Raw genomic sequence first — 24,270 nt, 5'->3', positions numbered from 1 at the left:
CTGAATTAGCCTCTTGTTATTATACCAGTATAGAAAAAGTCTGTAATCTAGAGAAATTTCTCCTATGTGATTGTTAAAGCCCAAGAGGAAGTAATCAACTAAGGTTGATTTTTTTTTTTTCTTTTTTAGTATAGGAGTCCCCCCTTATCCAACGTGTTGCTTTCCTTGGGTTGTTACCTTGGTCAACTGGGCCCCAAAATATTAAATGGAAAATTCCAGAAATAAACAATTCTTAAGTTTTAAATTGCATGCCATTCTGAGTAGTGTGATGAAATCTCACGTTGTCTAGCTCTGTCCCACCCCAGATGGGAATCATCCACGGATCTGGCCTGTTAGTCACGTAGTAGCTACCTTGGTTATCAGAACACCGTCTTGGTTATCATGGTGCTTGTGTTCAAGTGACCCTTATTTTACGTAATAATGGCCCAAAGTACAAGTGCAGTGATGCTGGCAATTTGGATATGCCAAAGAGAAGCCGTAAAGTGCTTCCTTTAAGTGAAAAGATGCAAGTTCTCAACTTATTAAGGAAGGAAAAATAATCCTATGCTGAGGTTGCTAACTTGTACGGTGAGAATGAATCTTCTATCCTTGAAATTGTGAAGAGGGAAAAAGAAATTTGTGCTAGTTTTGCTGTCATACCTGAAACTGCAAAAGTTACAGCTATAGAGTGTGATGAGTGCTTAGTTAAGATGCAAAAGGCATTAAATTTCCACAAGATATTTTGAAAGAGACTACGTTCACATAACTTTTACTATAGTATATTGTTATAGCTGTTCTATTTTATCACTAGCTATTGTTGTTAATCTCTTGCTGTGCCTAATTTAGAAATTAAACTTTATCATAAGTGTGTATGTACTGGAAAAAAAAACATAACGTATATAAGGTTCGACACTATCCGTGGTTTCAGGCATCCACTGGGGGGTTGGAATATATCTCCCAACTCTTAAGGGGGGACTACTGTGTGAGGCTTTGTTTTCCATTGAAGTCTAAACACTCTAAGGCAGGAAAAGATAATACGTCATTTAACCCTTATTATAATTGAGTTCCTTTGGTTTCTTTTGGAGACCAGGTTTTTGAAGACCAAGGAAAGGCGCTGTCCAGAGGGAAAGTGATACAGAAGAATGCTAGGGGCCTGCAGGAAAAGCCGTACCTACTTCATGATTTGTCCTGCTGTGCCATCTGGGCATAATTTTGGAAACACATTGTTTCAGGATGAATCAATTTAGTGATACACATAGGAGAATTTTAGAGAACAAAAACAGGAAATTCCTGCATGGAGGGTGAAGTATTGCCTGGGCTGTGTTTCTTCATAAATAAATAAACCTTAATGACTGGGAAAGTTTAGCCAAGAAAAACCCATTATTAAACAAGTTGGTTATGAAACAATTCAAACTTCAGTTGTGAGGTTTGATTCTTACTGCTTGATTTCTATATTTATAATGTTATATACTTTTTATTATACTTTTGTATTGACTGTCTTCTCTAGAATTAAGGAATCTTTGTCTCCTTTGCTCACTGAGGTTCTGCAAGTACCTAGCAAGTGTCTGGTGCATGGTAGAGGATACATGAATACTTCATGAACAACTTAAATGAATTACTGTCTTTTCATGGATACCTTTTTAAAAAGAAATTGATATTAAAGATTTACTGAAAAGCAGTTTGGCAACTTGCATCAAACATCTTAAAATGTGCTTAACTCTTGATCCAAAAAGACCTAAAGACGTAAGGAGAGTTCATATACAAAGCTATTCAAAGAAGTTTATTGATAACGGAAAAAATGCAATAACCTAGATATTGTTTAAATAGAGAAATGATTAAATTATACTACATCCATAAACTGGAATGCACCCATTAATAGGTTTTTAAATTCAACAAGGTAGATTAAGTAAGAAAATCAGGATATAAAACAGTACATATACCACAGCATCAACCATTTAAAAATATGTGCATAGGAAAAAACTAGTATTAAATCCATTAAAATGTAAACAATACTTATTTCTAGGTCGCATATTACAACAGACTTACATTGCTTTTACAAATAGATAAAAAGAGATAAGTTTTTGAAAAGATTTAATACTAGCACTTTCCCTAACACACTTTCCCTGTTTCTTCTTTAATGTGTCTTAGAAAGGAATTTGTACCAAGAGAATAGTTTATGGTTCCTCTTAGCTAACATGTTAAACATGGATAGATTCAAGTTTTCAGGGATATTTCATTTTAACTGGCATTTTTGCCTCTTAAGTGGTTTTCTCCCCCTTAGGAAACAAAGGCTTTACATTTAGAATTGTTGCGGGGTAGCTGATATTCCTGTTCCTTCTATGTGAGGTTTACGGCCTTTACTTTTAAAGGAGAACATTTGTGGTCCTATACAGTAGTCCCTTTGTATCTATGGGGGATAAGTTCTAGGACCGCCCCCCCCCCCACCACGGATACAAAACTCTGAGGAAGCGCGAGTCCCTTAATTAAAATGGAGTAGTATGTTCCCATAATCTATGCACATCCTTCCGTATACTTTAAATCATCTCTAGATTATTTATAATGCCCAATACAATGTAAATGCTATGTAAATAGTTGTAAATACAATGTACATGCTATGGAAATAGTTGCCGGTGTGAGGCAAATTCAAGCTTTGCTTTTGGAACTTTCCAGGCTTTTTTTCCCCAAATATTTTCTATCTATGGTTGGTTGAATCTGTGCATGTGGAACCCATGAATATGGAGAGCTGACTGTACTTAACCTGTAGGATATTTTAGTAAACTGTTCCTCCACTTTGATGTATAGTTGACCCTTGAACAACACAAAGGTTGGGGTGCTGACCCTCCACACAGCCAAAAATCCCCGTATAATTTATAGTTGGCCTTCAGTATTCTTGGTTCCACTACATCCCAGTTTTGCACCCGTGGATTCAACCAACCACAGACTGTGTAGTACTGTAGCATTTATTGACAAAAATCTGTGTATAAGTGAATCCGCAGAGTTCAAACCCATGTTGTTAAAGGGTCAACTGTAATTGGTTAAAGAAAGAAATTGATGAGATTACTGAGGGCTGGTGGTGAGTAAGAAAACTCGTGTTCTCCTTTAACTGCTGTTAAAGCAAATCATGCTTGAAGCAAATCATGCTTCAGTTTCCTCATTTGTAAAATGATGCCAATTACACTACCAAATATGACTAATGTAAAGGTCAAACAAGCTTATATGTAGTGGTACGTTGTAAGAGGTAAGTAAATGTTAATTATCAATTTGAATAATCTTGCTAAACAATTTTAGATTTCATTAAAATAGATTATCAACTAAATTCTGACTATTCTAAAATGGCATCTAAAGTCCTAAGAATTTTAACAATATCAACTTAAAACAGAATACCTTAAATTAAAAAGTCACTTTAAAAAAAGAGAACCGATAACCAGTATTGTAAATGGTTCCCTTAATAATGTGTTTCTGAGATTTTGGCAGTAGGGGGCACCGAAAGGACTTCTTAGCTTGTCTGGCTCTTGGCACTTCTGCTTATTTGGTGTCCATCAATATTTACAATGTATGTCAAAGTGTTTTGAAAACATAAAACACAATTCCAAGATGTTGTATTATAGTAAGAACGATATTAACAATGCTGTGATTACAATTAAGTACTTCAGTTCTGAAAAAAAAATTTTAATCTAGTGTATAAGCTACCTACAGTAGGGAGACATCTTCAGGATAATGGGGCCACTATGGAGTATTATGAAAATTACTATAGATTTATTTTATTATTTGCTTACAATTGAGTCTATTTGGCTAAGATTTTATGGAACGATGTGTGAATGACTAGAAAATTAAACGAATAATATTAAGAGCAGGAAAATACCTAAAGATAATAGCTCAGCTAGATTTTATTGAGAAGAGAATTACGTAATCCCGTGCATACAAACAAGCACCCCCAGGTGGTTTTTATTGGGTTTTATGCCCTGAAATGTTTGAGAACCATTACATAAATTGTAGTCAGCCTTAACAAAATCAAAGGAAAATGACAATTTAAATGTTATCACCTGCCCTAGAATAGTTTTGTTGATTTTGATAGAAATTAAGGAGAAACAAATATATACTTAGAAAAGAGACAGAAGTCAAAAGAGAAGCCTAAGAAATTAAATATATAAGTACACTCACCTATTTCAGGAGTTTTATGAAAAAAGGGTGAACTCCAGGGCTGCCAGTACCTTTTAGCTTTTTCTTGACATCTTACTTGAAATACATACTTAGTGTTTGGCTGCAAGTAGAATTCTGACTGTTGCGCGTATGTAAAATTGGTGTCAAATTCTTTAACCTAAAATGGATGAATAACCATAGTGAAATACCATAAAGAAATGATGCACTGTGCTTTTAAAACAATTATTCCATTTAGTAGAAATGTATGAGACACTTATTATGTTCCAGGACCCTGGGAAAACAGAGAGGAATAGGCTACTTTGTATAAAAGATGGCCAAAGATAATCAAATACATGTTATTTAACCTTAAAAGTGAAATACATGTTGCTTAGTGTTTGACAACTCTTTCAAGCTTTTAAATATCAAGAAATTCCAAAATGTAATATATTCTTAATTTTGGAACAGCAGATTTTAATAGGGTGGGAGAAAGGGGGACATAATAGCAATTGTTTGAATTCAGTCTTCCTTCCTCTCTCTCTCTTTCTCTGCAGTTGCATATTTAGATCAATAATTCTTCCTGAATGATGAAATAATTTCACTTGTGAATGATGACTTTTGGAAAAAATTACCTACAAACTAAGCTGTTAAATTGGTCCTTATTGCAGATCTATGCATTCTACAAGGATATATATATCCTTTCTCATATATATATATGAGAAAACAAAACAAAACATTTAAGACTGTTGAAACGTGAAAATCCAATGGAAGATAAGCAAGAAAATAGCTGAGGGATAAACTTAAAAATCATTTTTCTGGGACTACAGCCTGCTATAAAATATAATGAAAAAGGACCCCCAGACAAGCTGGTTCAGATGGGAGAGAAAAACCAAGGCATTTACGCAACACCTTAGTGTGTTGTAATAGTGGATCTATTGAAAAAAGTGAAGCACAATTGAAACGTAAACATAAAAAAAGTCTAGGGTTCGCCTGGTGGCGCAGTGGTTGAGAGTCTGCCTGCCGATGCAGGGGACACGGGTTCGTGTCCCGGTCCGGGAAGATCCCACATGCCGCGGAGCGGCTGGGCCCGTGAGCCATGGCCGCTGAGCCTACGCGTCCGGAGCCTGTGCTCCGCAACGGGAGAGGCCACGGCGGTGAGAGGCCCGCGTATCGAAAAAAAAAAAAAAAAAAAGTCTAGAAATGCATTTATTCAGCAACTGGGAGAAAACAGTCCCCAGGAAAGAGAAAGTTAAAACTATCACGATTAAAACACACACTCTCACACACACACACTCACACACACACACACACACACACACACACAACAAGGTATACACGTCATTTAGAGATTCTAATGTTAAAACCCAGTCTTAACATAAATCTTTAAAACTTTCAATGCATTGAAAATGTAAAAATCATAAACATATCTGTTTTGGGATATCACGTTTCCTGAAAGATATCATTCAGAGTTTCCGTAAGCCACATTTCTACCCACGGCCCTTGAAATTTTCTGCTCTTCTAAATATGACCAAAGGCCCCTAGAGTCTACTGGGATCCAGGAGAAATTTTTTTTTTTAACATCTTTATTGGAGTATAATTGCTTTACAATGGTGTGTTAGTTTCTGCTTTATAACAAAGTCAATCAGTTATACATATACATATGTTCCCATATCTCTTCCCTCTTGCGTCTCCCTCCCTCCCACCCTCCCTATCCAACCCCTCTAGGTGGTCACAAAGCACCGAGATGATCTCCCTGTGCCGGGAGAGTTGTTATTAGTGCCAAAAGTTTGACTTCCATATGCACCCTGCTTCATATGAGCTTCTTTTGGTGAGGAGTTGCTGTTCTCCAATATGTCTCTTGCCATTATGTTTATAGATAAGTCCTCTAAGAAGAGAAATACCCTAAAGTACAGCCAGAGTTCTAAAATAGAAAGAAGAAGTTTATGGAACTGTTAACAGTTGCTTCTACTAAGAGGCCAACCAGGTGCCTGCTTAGGGCCTTGCAAGTTGAAGACGGTACCTTCAAAATGATACTTTCAGAGGCTACAATAGACATTGAGAGAGCTGGACCTAACTGTGTTCCTATGCAGAGGGTATGACCTCAAGGGCCAGAAATATAACTTTATTTTTATAGCAGCTACTTTCTTTTTAGAGCCTCAATTCTGAAGACGTGAGGCCTGGAAACTTAATCTCCATCATTTTGAGGTACCGCTTTTCTTAGGGTTACACCTAAATTTCTGGGAGCATCCTTGGGTGAAGGGGAGAATCTCAACCTATTCAGAGTTCTATAATCCCAACTTCCTCTGACTCCCAACCTGGGGCATGGCCCAGATGAGGGGTCCTGCTCAGTAACCACCCAAGTCTAAACTCTTTTTGTTCTTCCCCCTTACCAACCTCTTCCCCTCACCCATTTCCCCCTCTCTCTGCTCAGGAATCTTTATCTAGTCTTTGGTGTGAGGGAAGGAGGGGGATGGGGATTGAGAAAGCCAGTCATGACTAATCACATTTTCTTACAAGTCTTCTGTCCTATACTAGCATTTATACTTTTGAAATGCAAAGGCCAAGGATTTGAACCTTGGCTGTCTGCCTGCTGTTCTATTAGCCATTCCAGGAAAAAAGTGAATGCTTGGTTTTGTGCAGCCCATGAGCTAAGAAGACTTTTTACATTTTTTAAATTGTTGAAAGAAAATCCAAAGAAGACTATTTCAATGATGCATGGAAATGATATAAAATTCAAATTTCAGTGTCCAAAAGTAAAATTTTACTGGAACACAGCAATGTCCATTCATTTACATATCGTCTATGGCTACTTTTATGCTACAAATGCAGAGTTGAATAGTTGGGACAGAGATCTTATGGCCTGCAAAGCCTAAATTGTTTACTATTTGGCCCTTGAATAAAAAGTTTGCCAATACCCTGGTCTAGCTTAATCAGAGACTCGAGTCAATATTAATCCATTCAGTTGAACTTCTAGTCAAGATTTCCCTACTTTACTATCACTGCTGTTGGCACCATCAAAGGCAAATAATAATAATACTAATAGCTAATGTGTCAAAATATTATCTGTGTGAACCAGACATTATAAATATCAATGGAAATACAAAAATGATTATGGAACAGTCCTGTCTTCCAGGGACTCGTAGTTAAAGGATGGGAAAATACACATGTAAACAGGTAAATACAAACAACATGGCAAATGTTCCTGAGAAAAGGTACACAGAAGTGGGCAAGGATGCCAGGGAGGTAGGGAGACAGTCCATGAAGATAACCAACAAGTAGATATTCTCCCCATGGTGTCAGCCTTGCAAGTTCACCTGAAGGACTGGCTGATACCTCGTAATTTATATGCAGCTTAGCTAAAAACAGCTGAAAACACCCTCAATGCACTGATTTTGATTTTCAGGTGGGCATCCTTGGCTCAGCCACACCTGCTGCATGGCTCTCCTGGAGGTTAAGATGAAGAGGAACAGTAACAGCCAGCATTTACTGAACATTAACTCTATTCCAGGCTCTGGGCTAGCTTCTTCCATCATTTGACCATCCCCCAAACCATATGAGGTAGGTGCTTATCTTATCCCTCTTTTAGGTGTGGTAATAATGAGGCCCAGAGAAGCTAGGGAACTTGCCCAAGGCTGCGCAACCAGAAAGTGGTAGAGCCAGGCTTTGAACTCCAGAGCCTATGTGTTTAGCCACAAGGCTTTCTGCATAGCTGTCTGCCACTTTGAAGTGAAGAGCTTCCTTCCATCAGTTATCTGATGCAGGCAGAGCTGAGGTGGAAGAACAAATCGGTAGTCCTTTGTGTCTGCCCAATCTTCATGACTCTCGCTTCCTGTCTCCTTACAAGGAGGTAAAGACAACATTTTATGCATGATCCAGATGAAACTGACGGGTAACAACTGTAAAAAACAAAGCATCATTCTGGCTGTTACCAACTGGACTTGGGTCATCTGTGTGAGTAATTACATTTGGAGGAATCATGGTAAAAGGGATAGGATACACATATTGAATTGAAACTGGTTCCTTCATTTTCCCAACATTTTTGGGGTGCCCAAAGTGATGTAGGGTCTGTAAGAGGCACTAAGTTACTAACTCTGTAAGCTTGGAGAACCTGGCTTAAGCTCTTTTCAAGCCCTATGTCCTCATTTCGATGATGGAGCTGATACTACCTATCATAAAAGATTGTGATGAAGATGAAATGAGGTAACAAATATTCTTTCAGCTCCTCCATTTGCCTGCTTCTGATAAAGAGAAGGTTTTGAAAAGGGAACTCAGATTTACCTCTGAGTTACCAAGTCTCACAGTGGCATATGTAGCACCACCAAGGGGAGCAGAGAACAAGAATTTCAACAGGAAAACAGTTGGTTTCTGAAAATCTATTCATGGATACCGATACTGTAACTCCTTTCTATTTTCTAAACATTCTTATAGCTTATTGTGCCAAATAAAGAAATTTCGTCTTCTCAGTATCATCCTATGACCCTGACACTACCCAGGTGTCTTATTAGAGTAAAGCCTCATCCACTCAGAATCGAGGATGAGAGTTTCATTTGGGTTGTTTTCAAATGTACCTAAATTCCACATATGCCAAAGATTGGCTGTGAAGTTTTTAATCTTGCTCGTCCTAGGCTTCAAGCATGGGGTTGCTGTGCACACAAATGCCACAGTTATTTAGTCAACGAGTCCAGCAGGATCTTCATGTGGTTACTGACCAAATGCTGCAGCACATGGACTTGCATCCAAGTGTAATCTAAACAACTAAAAGATCACATTTCTCATGTACATTAACAAGGGTAAATAAACAACTTGGCATCCGGGATTTCTTTTTAAAGAGCAGTCTTTAGAGTATGTCATGAAATCAGTATAGTTTTACCCTCATTTTCTTGACACTCTTTAAACATATTGTTCTACAGCAAAGCCAATATCGTTCATGTTCAGAATGATGAAAACTTTGGAGCCATGCTAATCACCAGAGAATAAATACATATCATTTCACTTAACTCTCTGAAAACCGGTAAATTCATACATGACACGTAACTATTAATTAAGCAAAGCCATAAACTCCATTCCTTAATTATTTTGACTAAATGCCAGTTTATTGTACTTAAAAATAATAAAATGGCATTTGTTTTCAAATACACTAAAATTGGTACTTTTTCTTCAGCCAGGCTAGTGTTACCCTGTAGTTCAAATTAGTGAGTTTTATTATAATAACATTTTATTATAATGTTCACAGGTGCTGTCATGTGATGAACCTTGTACCTATGCCTCTCCTAAGATGCTTACTAACTTACCATTGGTATTTAAGGATGATTAGTTTGCCTAGACATTCACTTTTTACCTTATGCTCATCTAAGACTAATATAGTAACAAATTTTACATTTTGGATTGCACATTTCTCATTTAAAAAGAGACACCCATAAATCTGAAGTTCTTTGAACAGATTTTATTTCCCTGGGTGGCTGTTAAATTTCAGCATAGAATACTTACATTTTATATTCATAATCACTGATATAAATTTCACCCTAAGAGACAGTGAATTACAAGGAGCTAAAGAGATGAATCCGTCCTAGTTGGACATTTGTCTGTTTAGCAGTTTACAAAAGGCAAGAGACCTTTTCAGGAAACACCTCTCTATTTGGAAGCATCATTATTAAAAGTAGAGTGGTTTGAATATTACATGAACAATCAGATAAAAACATGTAAAATAGATCATTATACATCCACTGTGGTCACTGACTATTGGCTGGCTTTTCTTTCACTCACTTACATGCAAAAGAATAGTGAAAGTTAGCTTACGTTCCAAGTTTGGTTTGTTGTAGCCTTGTATCTCATTTCACAGGAAACCTTTTCAATTGATGTTTGACTATTCCAGTGGATTATGGTTTTGGGCACTGTAGTATTTATATCCTCAGCCCTGGAAATAATGGATGCAGAAGGTATCACTAAAGAAAAACAAAAACAGAAATCCAGCAGCTTAAAACTTGCCTAGGGAGAAATCAATATTTTTTCATCAATATTTAGAATGTTAAAACTCAAAGTACCAAAAAAAAAAAAATCTCCTGATCTAATTAACATGAAATTTTTCTTGTTTTCTAATCTATTATGTAGGAGAAAACTGCTGTTCTAAAGTAAAATTCTGTTCCACCCATTCTCCATTTCTGTTAAATGGAGCTCTGTCTTGTCCTTTCCCACCTCATACTCCCCTGTATTCCAAACTAATGAAATTCTGAAGCCTGGCCTATTAACAAAAGAATGTAAAAAGGAGGTAAAGAAGATATCTCTTCTTTCCCACACCTGTTTAGGGAGAAATGATGTTTTGCATCCTAAATTTAGTTCAGAGAATCTAATTTGGTAAGATGTAAAATTAAGATCGTTCACAATAATATTTTTATTCTCTTGTGTCATAGGGAAACTTGTATGAATATTTATATTTATTGCTAACTTTTGTTATCTATTAAAATAAATCTGTACTTGAAAGTATGATTTGAACAAGGAGTCTCACAAGACTCTTAGACTTTACAAATTATTGCTGTGTTCTGTGATTATGATTTTCAAAAGGAAACTGACATTCTGATTGGTTATCTTACTAGTTATTTTTTGTACTAGGTGTAATGGTGTAACTGGAAGCTCTGTATTTCTAAACTGTGTAAATTCTTGTAAATTTGTTCTGTCTGAACAGAATAAAATCATGGGCATTTCCCATTTTTCCTATATGCATAGTAGAACAGTGAAAACCTATAACTTTGTTAGATGTATTACTTAACAAAGAACTCAAGAACCTGTATGTGTGTTTTTAGAGGCCATTATTACAGCTTAATATTCTCTATGACTTAGTTTCCTTTTTGTTTATTCTAAGTTTATAAAGTATTCTTTGGGAAATTTGTTTTATTTTCAGTGAATAATATTATCTAAAATTATGTGCACAGATATATGATTTGTAGAAAAATATAAAAATTAAAGATTTGCTTTCTAGTAGCACTGACCTAAAATAAAATCCTTGGGCTAAACCCAGTATAGAACAAAAGTAGTAGTAGCAGGATTAATCTTATTAAAGAGCTTACCATACTGAAGTTTTATCATCTGAATTCCATAGGTGGTTTCCTTTTGCTAGTTTAAGCTTCTTGTAATGAGAATCAGAATTCAGAGATTTCTAGAGTCAGGGAAGTGGATCTCCAGGGCTCTGAAACCACTTGGGACCATTTAAGCACCCTCAAGGCTACAAATTACCTACCCCCTCCTGTCTCCCACCTCTGAGTGTGACCTGCCACAGACGTAACAACGCAAGCATTACGAGACCCTTTTGCAGAAAGAGATATTCTGGGGAGGAAGCAAAAGTCTGCTTAGTCCTATGAGAAACGTAAGTTGGGTTTAAGATAGAGTCTTAGCACAGAGCAGATAGGTGCAATAGAGGTCTGACGGTTTAGGTTTGAATGAGCTTATATTTTTCAAATAAAAACATGTTATGTAATATGTACTTGAACAGTAGTTTGTTACACAGACTCAGAATGTTGAATTTTTGCTCTCATTGCTTTGGTTTCATACATTCCCATTAGATCTTACATTTTTTAAAAAAACGGTCAGTTCCATCATAGATGCCATATCTTTAGTTTCCACTTATATTGAAATAAAGAACCATATTGTAGTTCTTTGGTGTCTTTCTAACAGCATGTATTTGCTTATAATTATTCAGTGGGGAGAACTAATGTTCAAAATGGCAGCCGGAAGGCACTGCATTCTCCGTATTGAAACTTATTTCTCTATAAAAGAAGTTTAAGCATTCCTCTCACATGTCATTTTGGCAGTGTTACTGCACTCTTAATTCAGCCCTGCCTTTCAGCATATCTTCCTAACTTAATTAAAGACCAATCCCATAGCCGTTATGTGGAAATTGCTCCCAGCAAAGTTCCCTGTCTTCAGTTTCATAGAACAGTTCATATATCTAACTTGCAGTGTCTCATTCTTAAAGGGCCACAAATGAATGTAGTTCATCCGTTAATAACCTAGGGGCTCTGTTGGGAGTAGCCTCCTACACTGTCAACCTGTGCTTTTCAACCTGAGTTTCTAAGAGTGCATTTTGGGATACTGAGAAAGGAGGAAGAGAAGGAGGTGGAGTAACTCTAAACAAGAGGCTCCCTGGTTCAGTGTGAAAAGCAGATTTGGAGGTGACAGCCAGATGAGATTTTCCCTTTATGGGAGGTGGGGTGCTGGTTAACTACAGCAAGTCGGCAAGTCTGAGATGACATCTGGCTCTCCTCCTTCCTAGCTATGTGCTTTGAGCAAATTATTTTATCTCTTTCTTTGTCTGTAAAATGGGCACAGTGGTATCATGCATGATTGTTTTCAGAATTAAATGTGATTTGCATGTTAATTGTCTGGAACACTATAGGTGTTCAATAAATGGATGCAATGACACTAAGATCTTAATAAGATAACAATGGTAATAATAGCAGTAAGACTAATAGTAATAATCTAGTTCCTAAAAATGATACTGCCAAAATGATACTGAACACAATAGCCTTTAAACATCATTAATCCATTGAGGGGAACCTGTTTTAAGATAAGGGCATGTTATGGCTATATCCTGCCTCAAAATGTAAACTTACAAAAATGTGGAGAACTATAAGTCCAAGAATATACAATACAATGGAGTTACTATTCACCACCATAGTCAGCAGTGTTTGTTTTCAAAGCCAATATTCATAGCATAAGGACAGATTTTTAAACCAATCTTATTAGTTGAGATAGTTCAGTTTAGTTGAGACGTTGAGACATTAGTTCCAATAAAAGACCCCAGTAGTCCCCAAAGGATACCCGTGTTGTGCCCCAAGAGGTGTCACATCCCCTAGAACATTAATCAGCAGGAAAGTTGTCTTTCTATTAAAATAAATAATTGCACATTTTGCAGTGTGCTTTAAATAAAGACTGAGGATAGGAGTTGAGGATACTAGAACTAGAGGCTTCCTAGCTCTGCAAACTCAACTTCTAATGCCACCTAGCCTTGGCTTCCTCATGTGTAAATTATAATCTCTTCTACAAAATAGGACTGTTGTGAGGGTTAAATAACATAATGTATGTAAAAGCAGTTAGCACTGAAGAAAGTGTGCCATAAATGTTAGCTACTGAAATCATCTTTAATAATAAAAACAAGAATAATTGGCACTAGAATCTCCAGAGAGAAGGTGATTCACACTTGGTGCTCTTTGGCTGTACTCTGGCTTTAGGACTACGATATAGTTGTAAAAGGCTCAAGGGCAATCACTTTTTGGAAGTTATCTTAAGGAAAAAAACAACTACTATGCAAAAATTCAGCCAAAAGGTTGTCCATGGCAGTGTAGTTTATGATGGCGAAAAATTGAGAACAATAATAAGGGACTAATTAAAGATATTAATTAAAAATAAGATTATAGATTAAATTAATAGAAATATATATTCTATATTATTATTTTTTTAAAGGCAAGTTCTAAAATACCTGAAGCAAAAAATGTTAACTTTTGTTGAATCTGGCTGGTGTACATAGAGATGTCTACATAATTCTCCACAATTTTCTGTTTTTTGTAGAACTTTTCAAACAAAATCAAACAAAAACATAACTTCCAAAATAGCATATACAGTAGAATGCTTTAGTATGCTATACTTCTCACAACATAAGACTCATCACACTTTATTATAATCCTTATTTCTTTCCCTCTTCCCTGGTAGATTGCAAGATATTTAGGACAGGAAGTATCTTCCTTGTCTATCTCATTCTCCCTAGCCCTTAGAACAATGGTTAAACATAAGAAGTTCTCAGTAAATATTGTGAAAAGACATACCCCATGTAGAAATAAGACTGGAAGAATATACAACACAATGGCAGCCTTACTTATCTTTGGCTTGTCTCAGGCAGTGACTTATGGGTAATTCTTGTTGTCTGTATCATGATCTTCAGGAACTTTAGGGAAACTCTTTTCAAATCTCAATTTCATTTGATTAGGTCAGAACAAATTAGTTGTTTATTCGTAAAGCCATTACAGAATTTCTTTTTCTTTACCTATATCGTCCAGGTGAATTTGCACTTGTTTTGACTTCTCTGTGCCCAGTACATTTGAAGCTTGGACCCAAACCAAATACTTCTTGCCACCTTGCAATGAATCAGTGGAGATGTTAACATAACTTGAAGTGAGATACTCTTGCTCTTCTTCTGTCTCTAAACTTAAAAAAAAAAGATTATGATCACCAGTTATGTTGGTTTGAATTAATTATTCCTCAATTTTTTTGATGCTATCTTTTTAGCTAGCTTTCAGAAAGCAACCTTTTACTTAAAAATGAATCAGAATTGGTTTCACTTTTAGAATTTTTTAAAACAAAGTCAAGACCATCCAGGGCCACAGTATGACTTTCATGGGCCCTAAGCACTTTTGCCTTCATAGACCCCTTCTCCCATTAACATAAAAAAGTTTATATGTGTGTAGGTATGTTTATGTTTATATATATATATATATATATATATATATATACACACACACACACACATTCATATAGATTATGTTTCACAACTGCTGATATAAAAGCAACTATATTAATATCACATATTAAACCATTTTCTTTGACCTAATGGTTCATTTTTTCCTGTGATTTTAAATGCAATTAAACATCCTGTAGACTCCTGAAAGTATGGCTAGCCCTGGGTACTATGCCTACTGTACCTCTTTGGGAAGGGCAGCTGTGGACATGGCTTGAAGTAAATGAGCTCCCTCTGAGAAGGAGCATTGCACAGGGGTTCCATGCAAGGGCTCTGTAATAAGGAATGCTAACTTCATGGTAAATAAGTATTCAAATGTGAAAATAAGAGAATGGCAACTATGTGTAAGTAGTAAGTAGGGCATCTTTGAATATTTTCCAGTTAGAGAAAACCACATACATGTTGTTAATTGGTTTGTGGCTAATTCTTTTATCACACGTATTGAGACCACAAGTCAAAATGGAAATGTATTCTCAAACCGACATTAACCATAGCTACTAGGCAATTTAATTCTTCTTTTTTTTTTTTTTTTTTTTTTTTTTTTTAATTTTTTTTTTTTTTTTTTTTTTTTTTTTAATTCTTCTTTTAAAGTCTACCCCTCATATCAGCACCTAGACCACAAAGCACTATTTTAGATGAAGAATCTAATTGTAATGACTGACTATATACCTTAGGACAATTTTTGCATACAAATGTATGTTACAAAGTTTTTTTTTGTTTGTTTCTTTCTTTTCTTTTTTTGCGGTCCGCGGGCCTCTCACTGTTGTGGCCTCTCCCGTTGCAGAGCACAGGCTCTGGATGCGCAGGCTCAGCGGCCATGGCTCACGGGCCCAGCCGCTCCGCAGAACGTGGGATCCTCTCGGACCGGGGCACGAACCCGTGTCCCCTGCATCGGCAGGAGGACTCTCAACCACTGCGCCACCAGGGAAGCCCTGTTACAAAGTTTTTTAAATTTCTTACTTCTATTTCTTTTTTTCTTGTGCTAACTAATACATAACAGATTATTTGTTGAAGGAGTCAGCATGATTTATATTTTTCTGAAGTTTCCATTGCACCTAATCCTAGTTGGAGTTAATAGATTTTTAATAAACACTGCTGATTTGTGGTGATAATGGTGAACAGTACTTTTTAATTTAATCATTCATTCAAAAAATATTTATTTAACACCCACTATGTTCCAAGCGCTACTTTAGTCACTGGGGCTACCACAGTGAACAAAACAGGTAAAGTCCCAACCTTTGTGGAGCACACATTCTGGTGGAAACAAATGCATATATAATATGTCTTGTGGTGATAAACATTCAGAAGAGAAAAGAAGGAGGTTAGGAAATGCTAGGAGTAGGTGTGGGGGTACTTTTTTTTTTTTTTTAGGGAGATTGGGAAGATCTGAGCATCTGAGAAGGTAACACTAGAGTAGTAAAGAATCAGGTCTTGTGGCCCTTTGGAGCATTCTAGGTGATATGCAAAGGCCCTGAGGCAGGACCTTGCCTGTCCTGTTCAAGAACAGTAAGGAGGTCATTGAGGCTTGGTAGACTGAGGGATGGAAAGGGATGAGATGGTATCAGAGAGTCCTAGAGGAGTGGGAGATTTAGAAGGCATTGTAAGGTCACATAAGGCCATGGAAGGATGCTGCCTTTGATCTCTGAGTGAAATGGGAGATTTTGAGCAGAGGAGTGACATCTGATGTGCATGTGAAAAGGATTACTCTGACTACTTGTGAATAATAGACTGTAGCAGGGCAAAGGTGAAGCGTAGAGCACCAGTTTACTAATGCAGGTGAGAGATGATATGGCTTGGACCAGGCAGTGAGAAGTCAGTTTTTTAAAGACAGATCCAGTAGGTTTTGCTGATCAGTTGAATGGGGGAGCGTGTTAGAGAGGAATCCAGGAGGACTCCAATGATTTTAACCTGAATACTGCAAAGGATGGTGCTACCACTTACTGAGATAGGGAATGCGAGTCTGGGGAAAGGAAACTGGGTATTTGGTTTTGAAAGTGTTAGCTTGAAAATACGTTTTGGACATCCAAGAGGAAATACTGAGTAAGATGTTAGATAAATGATGGCTGCATTGCAGGAGAGATATCTGGACTGGAGATATAGATTAGGGAGTTTTACACCATAAATTTGGGTGAGATCTTTTAGGTAATGAATGTAAATAGAGATAATAAGAGGTCCTAGGATAGAGCTCTGGGTCACCATTACTTTACTGGAATAAAGGGGAACTGGCAAAAGAGACTGAGAAAAAGCATACAGGAAGGTAGGAGGAGAACCAAAAGGGAGTGCTGTTCTGGAAGCCAAAAGAAGGAAGTAAAAAGCTAAGTTAAATGTTCCTGATGGTAAATCCTCCTGATAAGGAGGGTGGGGACTGAGAATAAACCATTGCATCTGGCAATGGGGAAGTCATTAGTGACACTGCTAAGACCTGGAGGTGAAGGGCAAAAACTTGACTAGATTAAAGAGACGATGAAAAGAGAGGAAGTAGAGGCAGAAAGTACAAACAACTCTTTTGAGGAGTTTGCCATAGAAGGAGCAGAGAAATAGATTAGTGGAAGGCAAGGACCAAGGGAGGGTTGTATTTTCAAGAGAGCAGATGTTACAGCATCTTTGAAAGCTGATGAGGAGATCCAGTAAAGATAGAAAAGGTGATGATACAGAAGAAAGGAGTATTATTGGAGCAATGTCCTCTAGTAGGCAGGCAGGGTAAGATCTAGTACACAGTGGAGAGCTGGCATCAGGGCAATGGTACTTCATCCACAGTAGTAGAAGGTAAGACCAAGTATGTGGGTACAGATGTCAGTGTGTCAGCAGATGAGGGAGGCTGTGGTATTTCTCATTACTCCTATTTTCTCAGTGAAATAGAAAGCAGGTCATCAATAGAGTGAGGAAGGGGAGAAGTTGTTAGAGACCAGAGATGAAAGAAAGAGTAATGAAATAATTACCCGGTTAGTGGGGGAGTGACTTGACCAGTGAAGTGTAGTAGGACTACTGGGTGGCTACCTGGGTCCAGGTGAGGTGAGTGGTCATGAATATAAAGTAATATCAGTCAGTAAGTTTGTGTTTGTTCCCAGCCACAATTAGCTCTCCAAGCACTGGTGCAGAATCGGTGAGGAGATGGAGTTTAACATATGAACTGGTTATTGAACTCAGTAGAAATATAACATCACAGCCTCAAATATATTTGGAATTATATCTAAGAACTCTGGTTATAACGAATGTGCATATGGAGAGGAAGATGTGGCAAAAACAAGCAGGCCTTATGAACTGGAAGAGTAGGCAGTTGTTTTTAGGGGTCTCATTAAAACTACAAGACCCTGGGCTTCCCTGGTGGCGCAGTGGTTAAGAATCTGCCTGCCAATGCAGGGAACACGGGTTCGAGCCCTGGTCTGGGAAGATCCCACATGTCGCGGAGCAACTAGGCCTGTGAGCCACAACTACTGAGCCTGTGCGTCTGGAGCCTGTGCTCCGGAACGGGAGAGGCCGCGACCGTAAGAGGCCGGCGCACCGCAATGAAGAGTGGCCCCCTCTCGCCACAGCTGGAGAAAGCACTCGCACAGAAATGAAGACCCAACACAGCCAAAAGATAAATAAATAAATAAAAAGTGGAAGTGTAGCAGTTACATAATAAGAATAATGCAATACCTAAAACAAAAAATTAAAAGACCCTATTGGTCTTTCATAGTACCTGAAAATTCTACCATTGGTGCTGTTCTGAACAGTTGATAAACTTGTCATGCACCGACATGTTGCGTATTTAAAAAATTTTTCTAGCATTTAACATAGTTCCAAGAAGACATGAAATACTAAATAAATATTTGTTAAATTGACTTGAATAAAATAGAATGAAGGGCCATCATGCACTTATTTTCATTCAACAAGGTATTTATTTTCATTCAACAAGGTACTGTGCCAGACATTGCAAGAGTATCCAAGGTAAAGAAAGAACGTATTTACATGAAGCTGTTGAGCGTAACGGGACAACAGTAAGTAGATATTTATTAGCAGAGATTCATTTTTTTTTTTTCTATCACCACCCACTGGTACATAGCAAAATACAAAGGGGTTGAGGAGTGTATGTGAATGGACATGCAGCTCTGCTGGTGGGGTCAGCACAAAGGTTCTGGGGAGAAAGAAGACTCTTGAAGCAACACAGACACAATTCCTCTACTTTACAACTTCAATCCAACACCAGACGGAGGCCCTGATGGCCCCTATGCTGCCATAGAGGGAATGCCATCTTCCTGCCACTGTGGAAACAAGTGGGTGGGCTGAGGTGAAATGCCTCTCTCTATATGTGATTTTACTGGAAAACAGAACCACATGAGTTGGAAGTGAAACCTTGCAAATGCTGATCTCTACCTATCTGCCCAAGTGGAAAATACCCTGAGAACCCAGGATCTAGAAAAGGCTTTTTAAATCTGATACCACTTCAACCACAAAATTCATTATAACTCACCTTTTTCCTAGGGGGAAAGGCCTTCTTAACCATAAGTTAGAAAAAATGGATTTCTCTAATTTTTCTCAACTCATGGGTGCATTTTTAATTAATTATAAGACAAACAGATGTTTATTTTCTTTTCCAATTTGTCTGTGCTTATAGGAGCTCATTCTTTGAATTTGCTAGAGGAGAACATTTGTTTTTATGGTAACCCTTCACATCTTTTATGATAACCTATGATAAAGTTTTTAAAAAAATGATAAAATTCCATTAATCTGGACTCAATCAAGTCAGAATTTGGGTTAGGTTTGCCTGAGTTTGGCTATAATTTGCTCTTGGTTTCAGAAAAGACAGTAAGAAAAGTTTTTTTAATATATAGGACCTTGTAGTATTATTAGTTAACTAGATTGTGAAGGGAGGATGCAGTAAATGTTTATTTCTAGTTATCAGAATAATCACTCAACGAGTGTTTATTGAGCGCTTACTATGCGCCAGGCCTCATCCTGGGCTCAAGCAATATAGCAATGAACAAAACAAACAAAAATTCTTGCCCACATTGGGTTTACATTTCTAGTTTGAATAAATGAGTGACTTTACTACTGACATATGTACAACAGTTAGAAAATTAGTCTTATTAGAGCACATTTAACAATCTTTCTAGATAGTCATCTGTCCAAAATTACTGTTACTTGAAAATAATATAAATAAAGTCAGTGTTTATAATATCCTGTAAGTGATCATTTTTTATGGCTTTACATTAATCTTGTCTCCCAGATCAGTCAGGTTTTGATTTTGGAACAAATCAAACAAGTCTAGAGAGCCAGCCTTGAGTTTCACCCTAATGTTCTAATATTCTAACATCACCTTTTTGTCAGTTTCTAAGCATTTCCTATTTGTGAGCCTTTTCTTATAATTTGCTTTCTTGTAAGTTTTATAACACTCAGTATGGTATTACTTATACTCATTTCTCAGGAGGCTGAGGCTTAGCAAAGCTAAACAAATTTACCAAGATCCCTCAGCTAGCAATTGTGGCAGATACTGTTAGATGACAGTACTGAGCTCCACCCATAACACCCCTCTCTGAGGTTGCCATCCTGACAGAGTAGACATGTAACTCAACTCTGGCCAATGAGATGCAAGTGGAATTCCATGGGAGGATATCCTTTTCCCTTCACCTCTTTCCTTCCTGAAACTTGGATGAGAAGCCTGGATGTGTAGCATCTGTGGATTAAGGCCAACACACTAAAGGCTGCAGAGGAGAAAAGTGGAAAGAGCCTGGTTCCTTGGGGTATCATTGAATTAACATGCTAGCTCCGTACTACCTACCACTATGGCCTTGTCTGTTTAAGTCACTGCACTTGGGTTTTCAGATATTTGTACCATAAAAGACATCTAAATGATAAGCCTCAGAACTGGAATTCAAACATAAAATTCTAAAGCCTGTACTCTTTCCAATGGATATTTCTGACAGTTTGCTCTTTAATAAATCTATTCTTAAGATTTCCAAAGTGACTTTTTGAGTACTGAGAACAATTTCAGTATTCATAACTACTGCAAGTATTCCTCACTTGATAAAGAAGATGTGTCCCTCAAAAACCACGTGTAAATAATTTAGACAGATATAATTGTTAATGCATTAATGGCTTTTAAAAGAGATATATAATAATCTTATAAAATATTAGGAGAACATTTTTATGATACTAAATAGGAAATTAGGGGTAGCCAACAGGCACATGAAAAAATGCTCAACATTGCTGATCATTAGAGAAATGCAAATTAAAACAACAATGAGAGGGCCCCTGGCGGTCCAGTTGTTAGAACTATGCGCTCTCATTGCCAAGGGCCTGGGTTCAGTCCCTGGTCGGGGAACTAAGATCCCACAAGATGTGTGGCATGGCCAAAACAAAACAGAACAAAACAATGAGATACCACCTCACGCGTGTCAGAATGGTTATTATCAAAAAGTCTACAAATAACAAATGTTGGCAGGGATGTGGAGAAAAGGAAACCCTAGTACACTGTTGATGGGATTGAAAATTGGTGCAGCCACTATGGAGAATAGTATGGAGGTTCCTCAAAAAACTAAAAATAGAACTACCAAATGATCCATCAATTTCACTGCTGAGTATATATTGGAAGAAAATGAAAACACTAATTCAAAAAGAGACATGCATCCCAATGTTCATAACAGCATTATTTACAATAGCCAAGATATGGAAGCAACCTAAGTATCCATCAATGGATGAATGGACAAAGAAGATGTGGTATATATATATATATATATATATACACAATGGAATATTACTCAGACACAAAAAAGAATGAAACTTTGCCATTTGTAACAACATGGATGGGCCTAGAGAGTATTATGCTTAGTGAAATAAGTCAGACAGAGAAAGACAAATACTCTGTTATCACTTATATGTGGAATCTAAAAAATAAAACATGTATGTAACAAAACAGAAACAGACTCACAGATATAGAAAACAAACTAGTGGTTACTAGTGTGTGGGGGGGGCAAGATAGGTGTATGAGATTAGGAGATACAAACTATTATTTATAAAATAAATAAGGAACAAAAATATATTGTACAGCACTGGGAAACACAGCCATTATTTTGCAATAACTTTAAAGGGAATATGACCTATAAAAATATTGAATCATTATGTTGTACACCTGAAACTAACATAATATTGTAAATCAACTATACTTCCATTAAAAAAAGCAGTATGGCAGTTCCTCAAAAGTTTAAACTGAGGTACCATATGACCTAGCAATTCTATTCCTAAGTATCAATATATGCTCAAGCAAAATGAAAACATATGTCTATACATAATTTTGTACATGAATGTTAGTAGAGCATTATTCATAGTAGGCCCCAAAATGGAAACCACCCAAATGTCCATCAACTAATGAATGGATACATGTGATATATTCATACAATAATGGAACTTTAGTCAGCCATAAAAAGGAATGAAGTACTGATACATGCTACACCATGGATGAACCTTGAAAACCTTACACTAAGTGAAAGAAGCTAGTCATGAAAGACCACAAATTGTATAATTCCTTTTATATAAAATGTCCCGAGTAGGCAAATGCACAGAGGATGCCTAGGGCTGGGAGGGTTGGGGGGAGATGGGGAGTAACTGCTAATGAAGATGGGGTTTCTTTCTGGCATGAAGAAAACGTGCTAATATTGTGGTGATGGTTGTACAGCTCTTTGAATATACTAAAATCATTGAATTGTACACTTTAAATAAGGTGAATTGTATGGTATGTGAATTATACTCAATAAAGCTGTTATATTAAAAGAAAAAGAATTAACCAACTAATCAAGATCAGTGAGTCCATGAGATAGTATAAGTTGCAGGAGATAGCAAAGCCTAGGCATTCTCTGTCAATCTGGCACTATCTAACTTTTCTTTGAGCTTAAACTGTGGTGTTTGCTCCCATACTGCCCTCATTTTCACATTCCTAAAGTTGCCTTTGCAATGAGATTCTTGTCCTCATGGACTCTTCATCTCGAGGGGACTACTTTATTCCAGAGGCAAGGAGGATTGGTTAAGTCTTGGACACCTGTTAGAATTCTGGCTCCCTTATGTCTAAGGGGAAGTAACATAAGCTCTGTAAAAGGGACAATTCTAATAGTTACTGCTCAAGGTTAAGCTGAGGATTGAAGATGTAAGGCACATGAAGTATGGAGCGCAGTGTTTAGTATATTATATATTTGACAACACAACCCATCACTGATCTCAGTGTTTCCATCATCCCTTTGCTACCTGACCATACCGCAACTTAGTAAAGGATGTGAGCTTCTTGCCCATGACATGTAGCCAGTAACCCCAGGCTTAGCAATGTATTCATAAAATCTGTCTAGTTTTTACCCAAAATGTCTTGATCACAGAGATGTTACTTTTTATGTTTCACTTAATCAAAGTTATTCTGAATACCTAACAGATGGAGAGAGAGAGTAAGATTGGAAGGTTATTCTTTCCCATAATGATGAGACCTGGATAGCATCTCTCAAATATGCCCTATGATCTGGGTTCCCACACCACTTCAGCAGAAAAGACTAAACTAGGAAGAAAGCAGTCAGGCCACCCCAGATTCAAATCCCACCTCTCCCTCTCATAGCTGTGTGGCCCTGAATGCATCACCTAACCTAGCTAAGCCTCAGTCACCTGTCTACAAAAATCGGAAAAATAATCATATGTACCACAAAAGGTTGTATAGGGGATTAAATGAGGTAGCACATATAAAGCTTTTGGCCCAGTGCTTGGCAAACAGTAGGAGTCCAATAAATATATATATATATATTTAAGTATAAAAGAAAAAGTAGTTTGTGAAACTTTTGAGAATCACTAGAGTAAACGTGTACTTCAAATACAGTTGACCCTTGAACAACATGGGTTTGAACTGTGCAGATCCACTTATAGGTGGATTATTTTCAATAAATATATTGGAAAAATTTTAGGAGATTTGCGACAATTTGAAAAAACTCACAGATGAACTGCATAGAGATATCAAAAAATTAAGAAAAACTTAGGTATGTCATAAATGCATAAAATATTTGTAGATGTTAGTAGATACTTGTCTATCCTTACATAGGCATAAAGTAAGTGATATTTAATATAAAATTAATGATGTGTTACTTTCTTACTGTGCTATAATTTTGCTTTCAAAGAATTACATTACCATATAGTACGCCTGTTTTTCCTAATCAGAGAAACTGCGTATCAGCCTATCATCACAGGTAAGTGGTTTTTTAAAAAATGTAACAAAGTTTCCAATGCTGTATTATGAATATGACTGCAATATTGTATGCCATAAAAATTTTATAATGATTCATTCATTAGTGTATAGGCTAGGCTATTATAAAGCAATCATATTGCTGCTTCTTCCCTATCAATGCATGAATTGTGACACCTGTAAATAAACATGAATTTCTTTTTCACATGATCTTTTCATTTTTGATATCAGTAGTAAGAGATGATTAATCTTGTAAACAGACAAAATTAACTTACAGTATCAAGAAATACAGTACAGTATTATAAATGTATTTTCTCTTCCTTATGATTTTCTTAATAACATATTCTTTTCTCTAGCTTACTTTATTGTAAGAATACAGTATATAATACATGTAACATACAAAATATGTCAATCAACTGTTTATGTTATCAGTAAGGTTTCTGGTCAACTATTAGTTGACTATTAG

At 36.8% G+C, this 24,270-nt stretch overlaps 1 protein-coding gene across 1 annotated transcript in view; it reads right to left on the bottom strand.

Annotated features, from left to right (window-relative positions):
• Window positions 1-24,270, bottom strand: part of IL23R (interleukin 23 receptor) — a 54,140-nt gene that overhangs the window by 17,880 nt on the left and 11,990 nt on the right. Inside the window, exons 5-7 of the mRNA XM_024734588.1 lie at window positions 14,147-14,307; window positions 9,913-10,058; window positions 4,141-4,297 (exon numbers count right to left, since the gene is read on the bottom strand). Of these exons, the coding sequence (XP_024590356.1) occupies window positions 4,141-4,297; window positions 9,913-10,058; window positions 14,147-14,307 (464 nt within the window). The remainder of the gene's footprint in view (window positions 1-4,140; window positions 4,298-9,912; window positions 10,059-14,146; window positions 14,308-24,270) is intronic.

The sequence above is a fragment of the Neophocaena asiaeorientalis genome, unplaced genomic scaffold (assembly GCF_003031525.2).
Source record: "Neophocaena asiaeorientalis asiaeorientalis breed wild unplaced genomic scaffold, Neophocaena_asiaeorientalis_V1.1 scaffold15, whole genome shotgun sequence".
Classification (NCBI taxonomy): Eukaryota; Metazoa; Chordata; class Mammalia; order Artiodactyla; family Phocoenidae; genus Neophocaena; species Neophocaena asiaeorientalis.
This window is presented reverse-complemented; position numbering and strand designations above follow the sequence as displayed.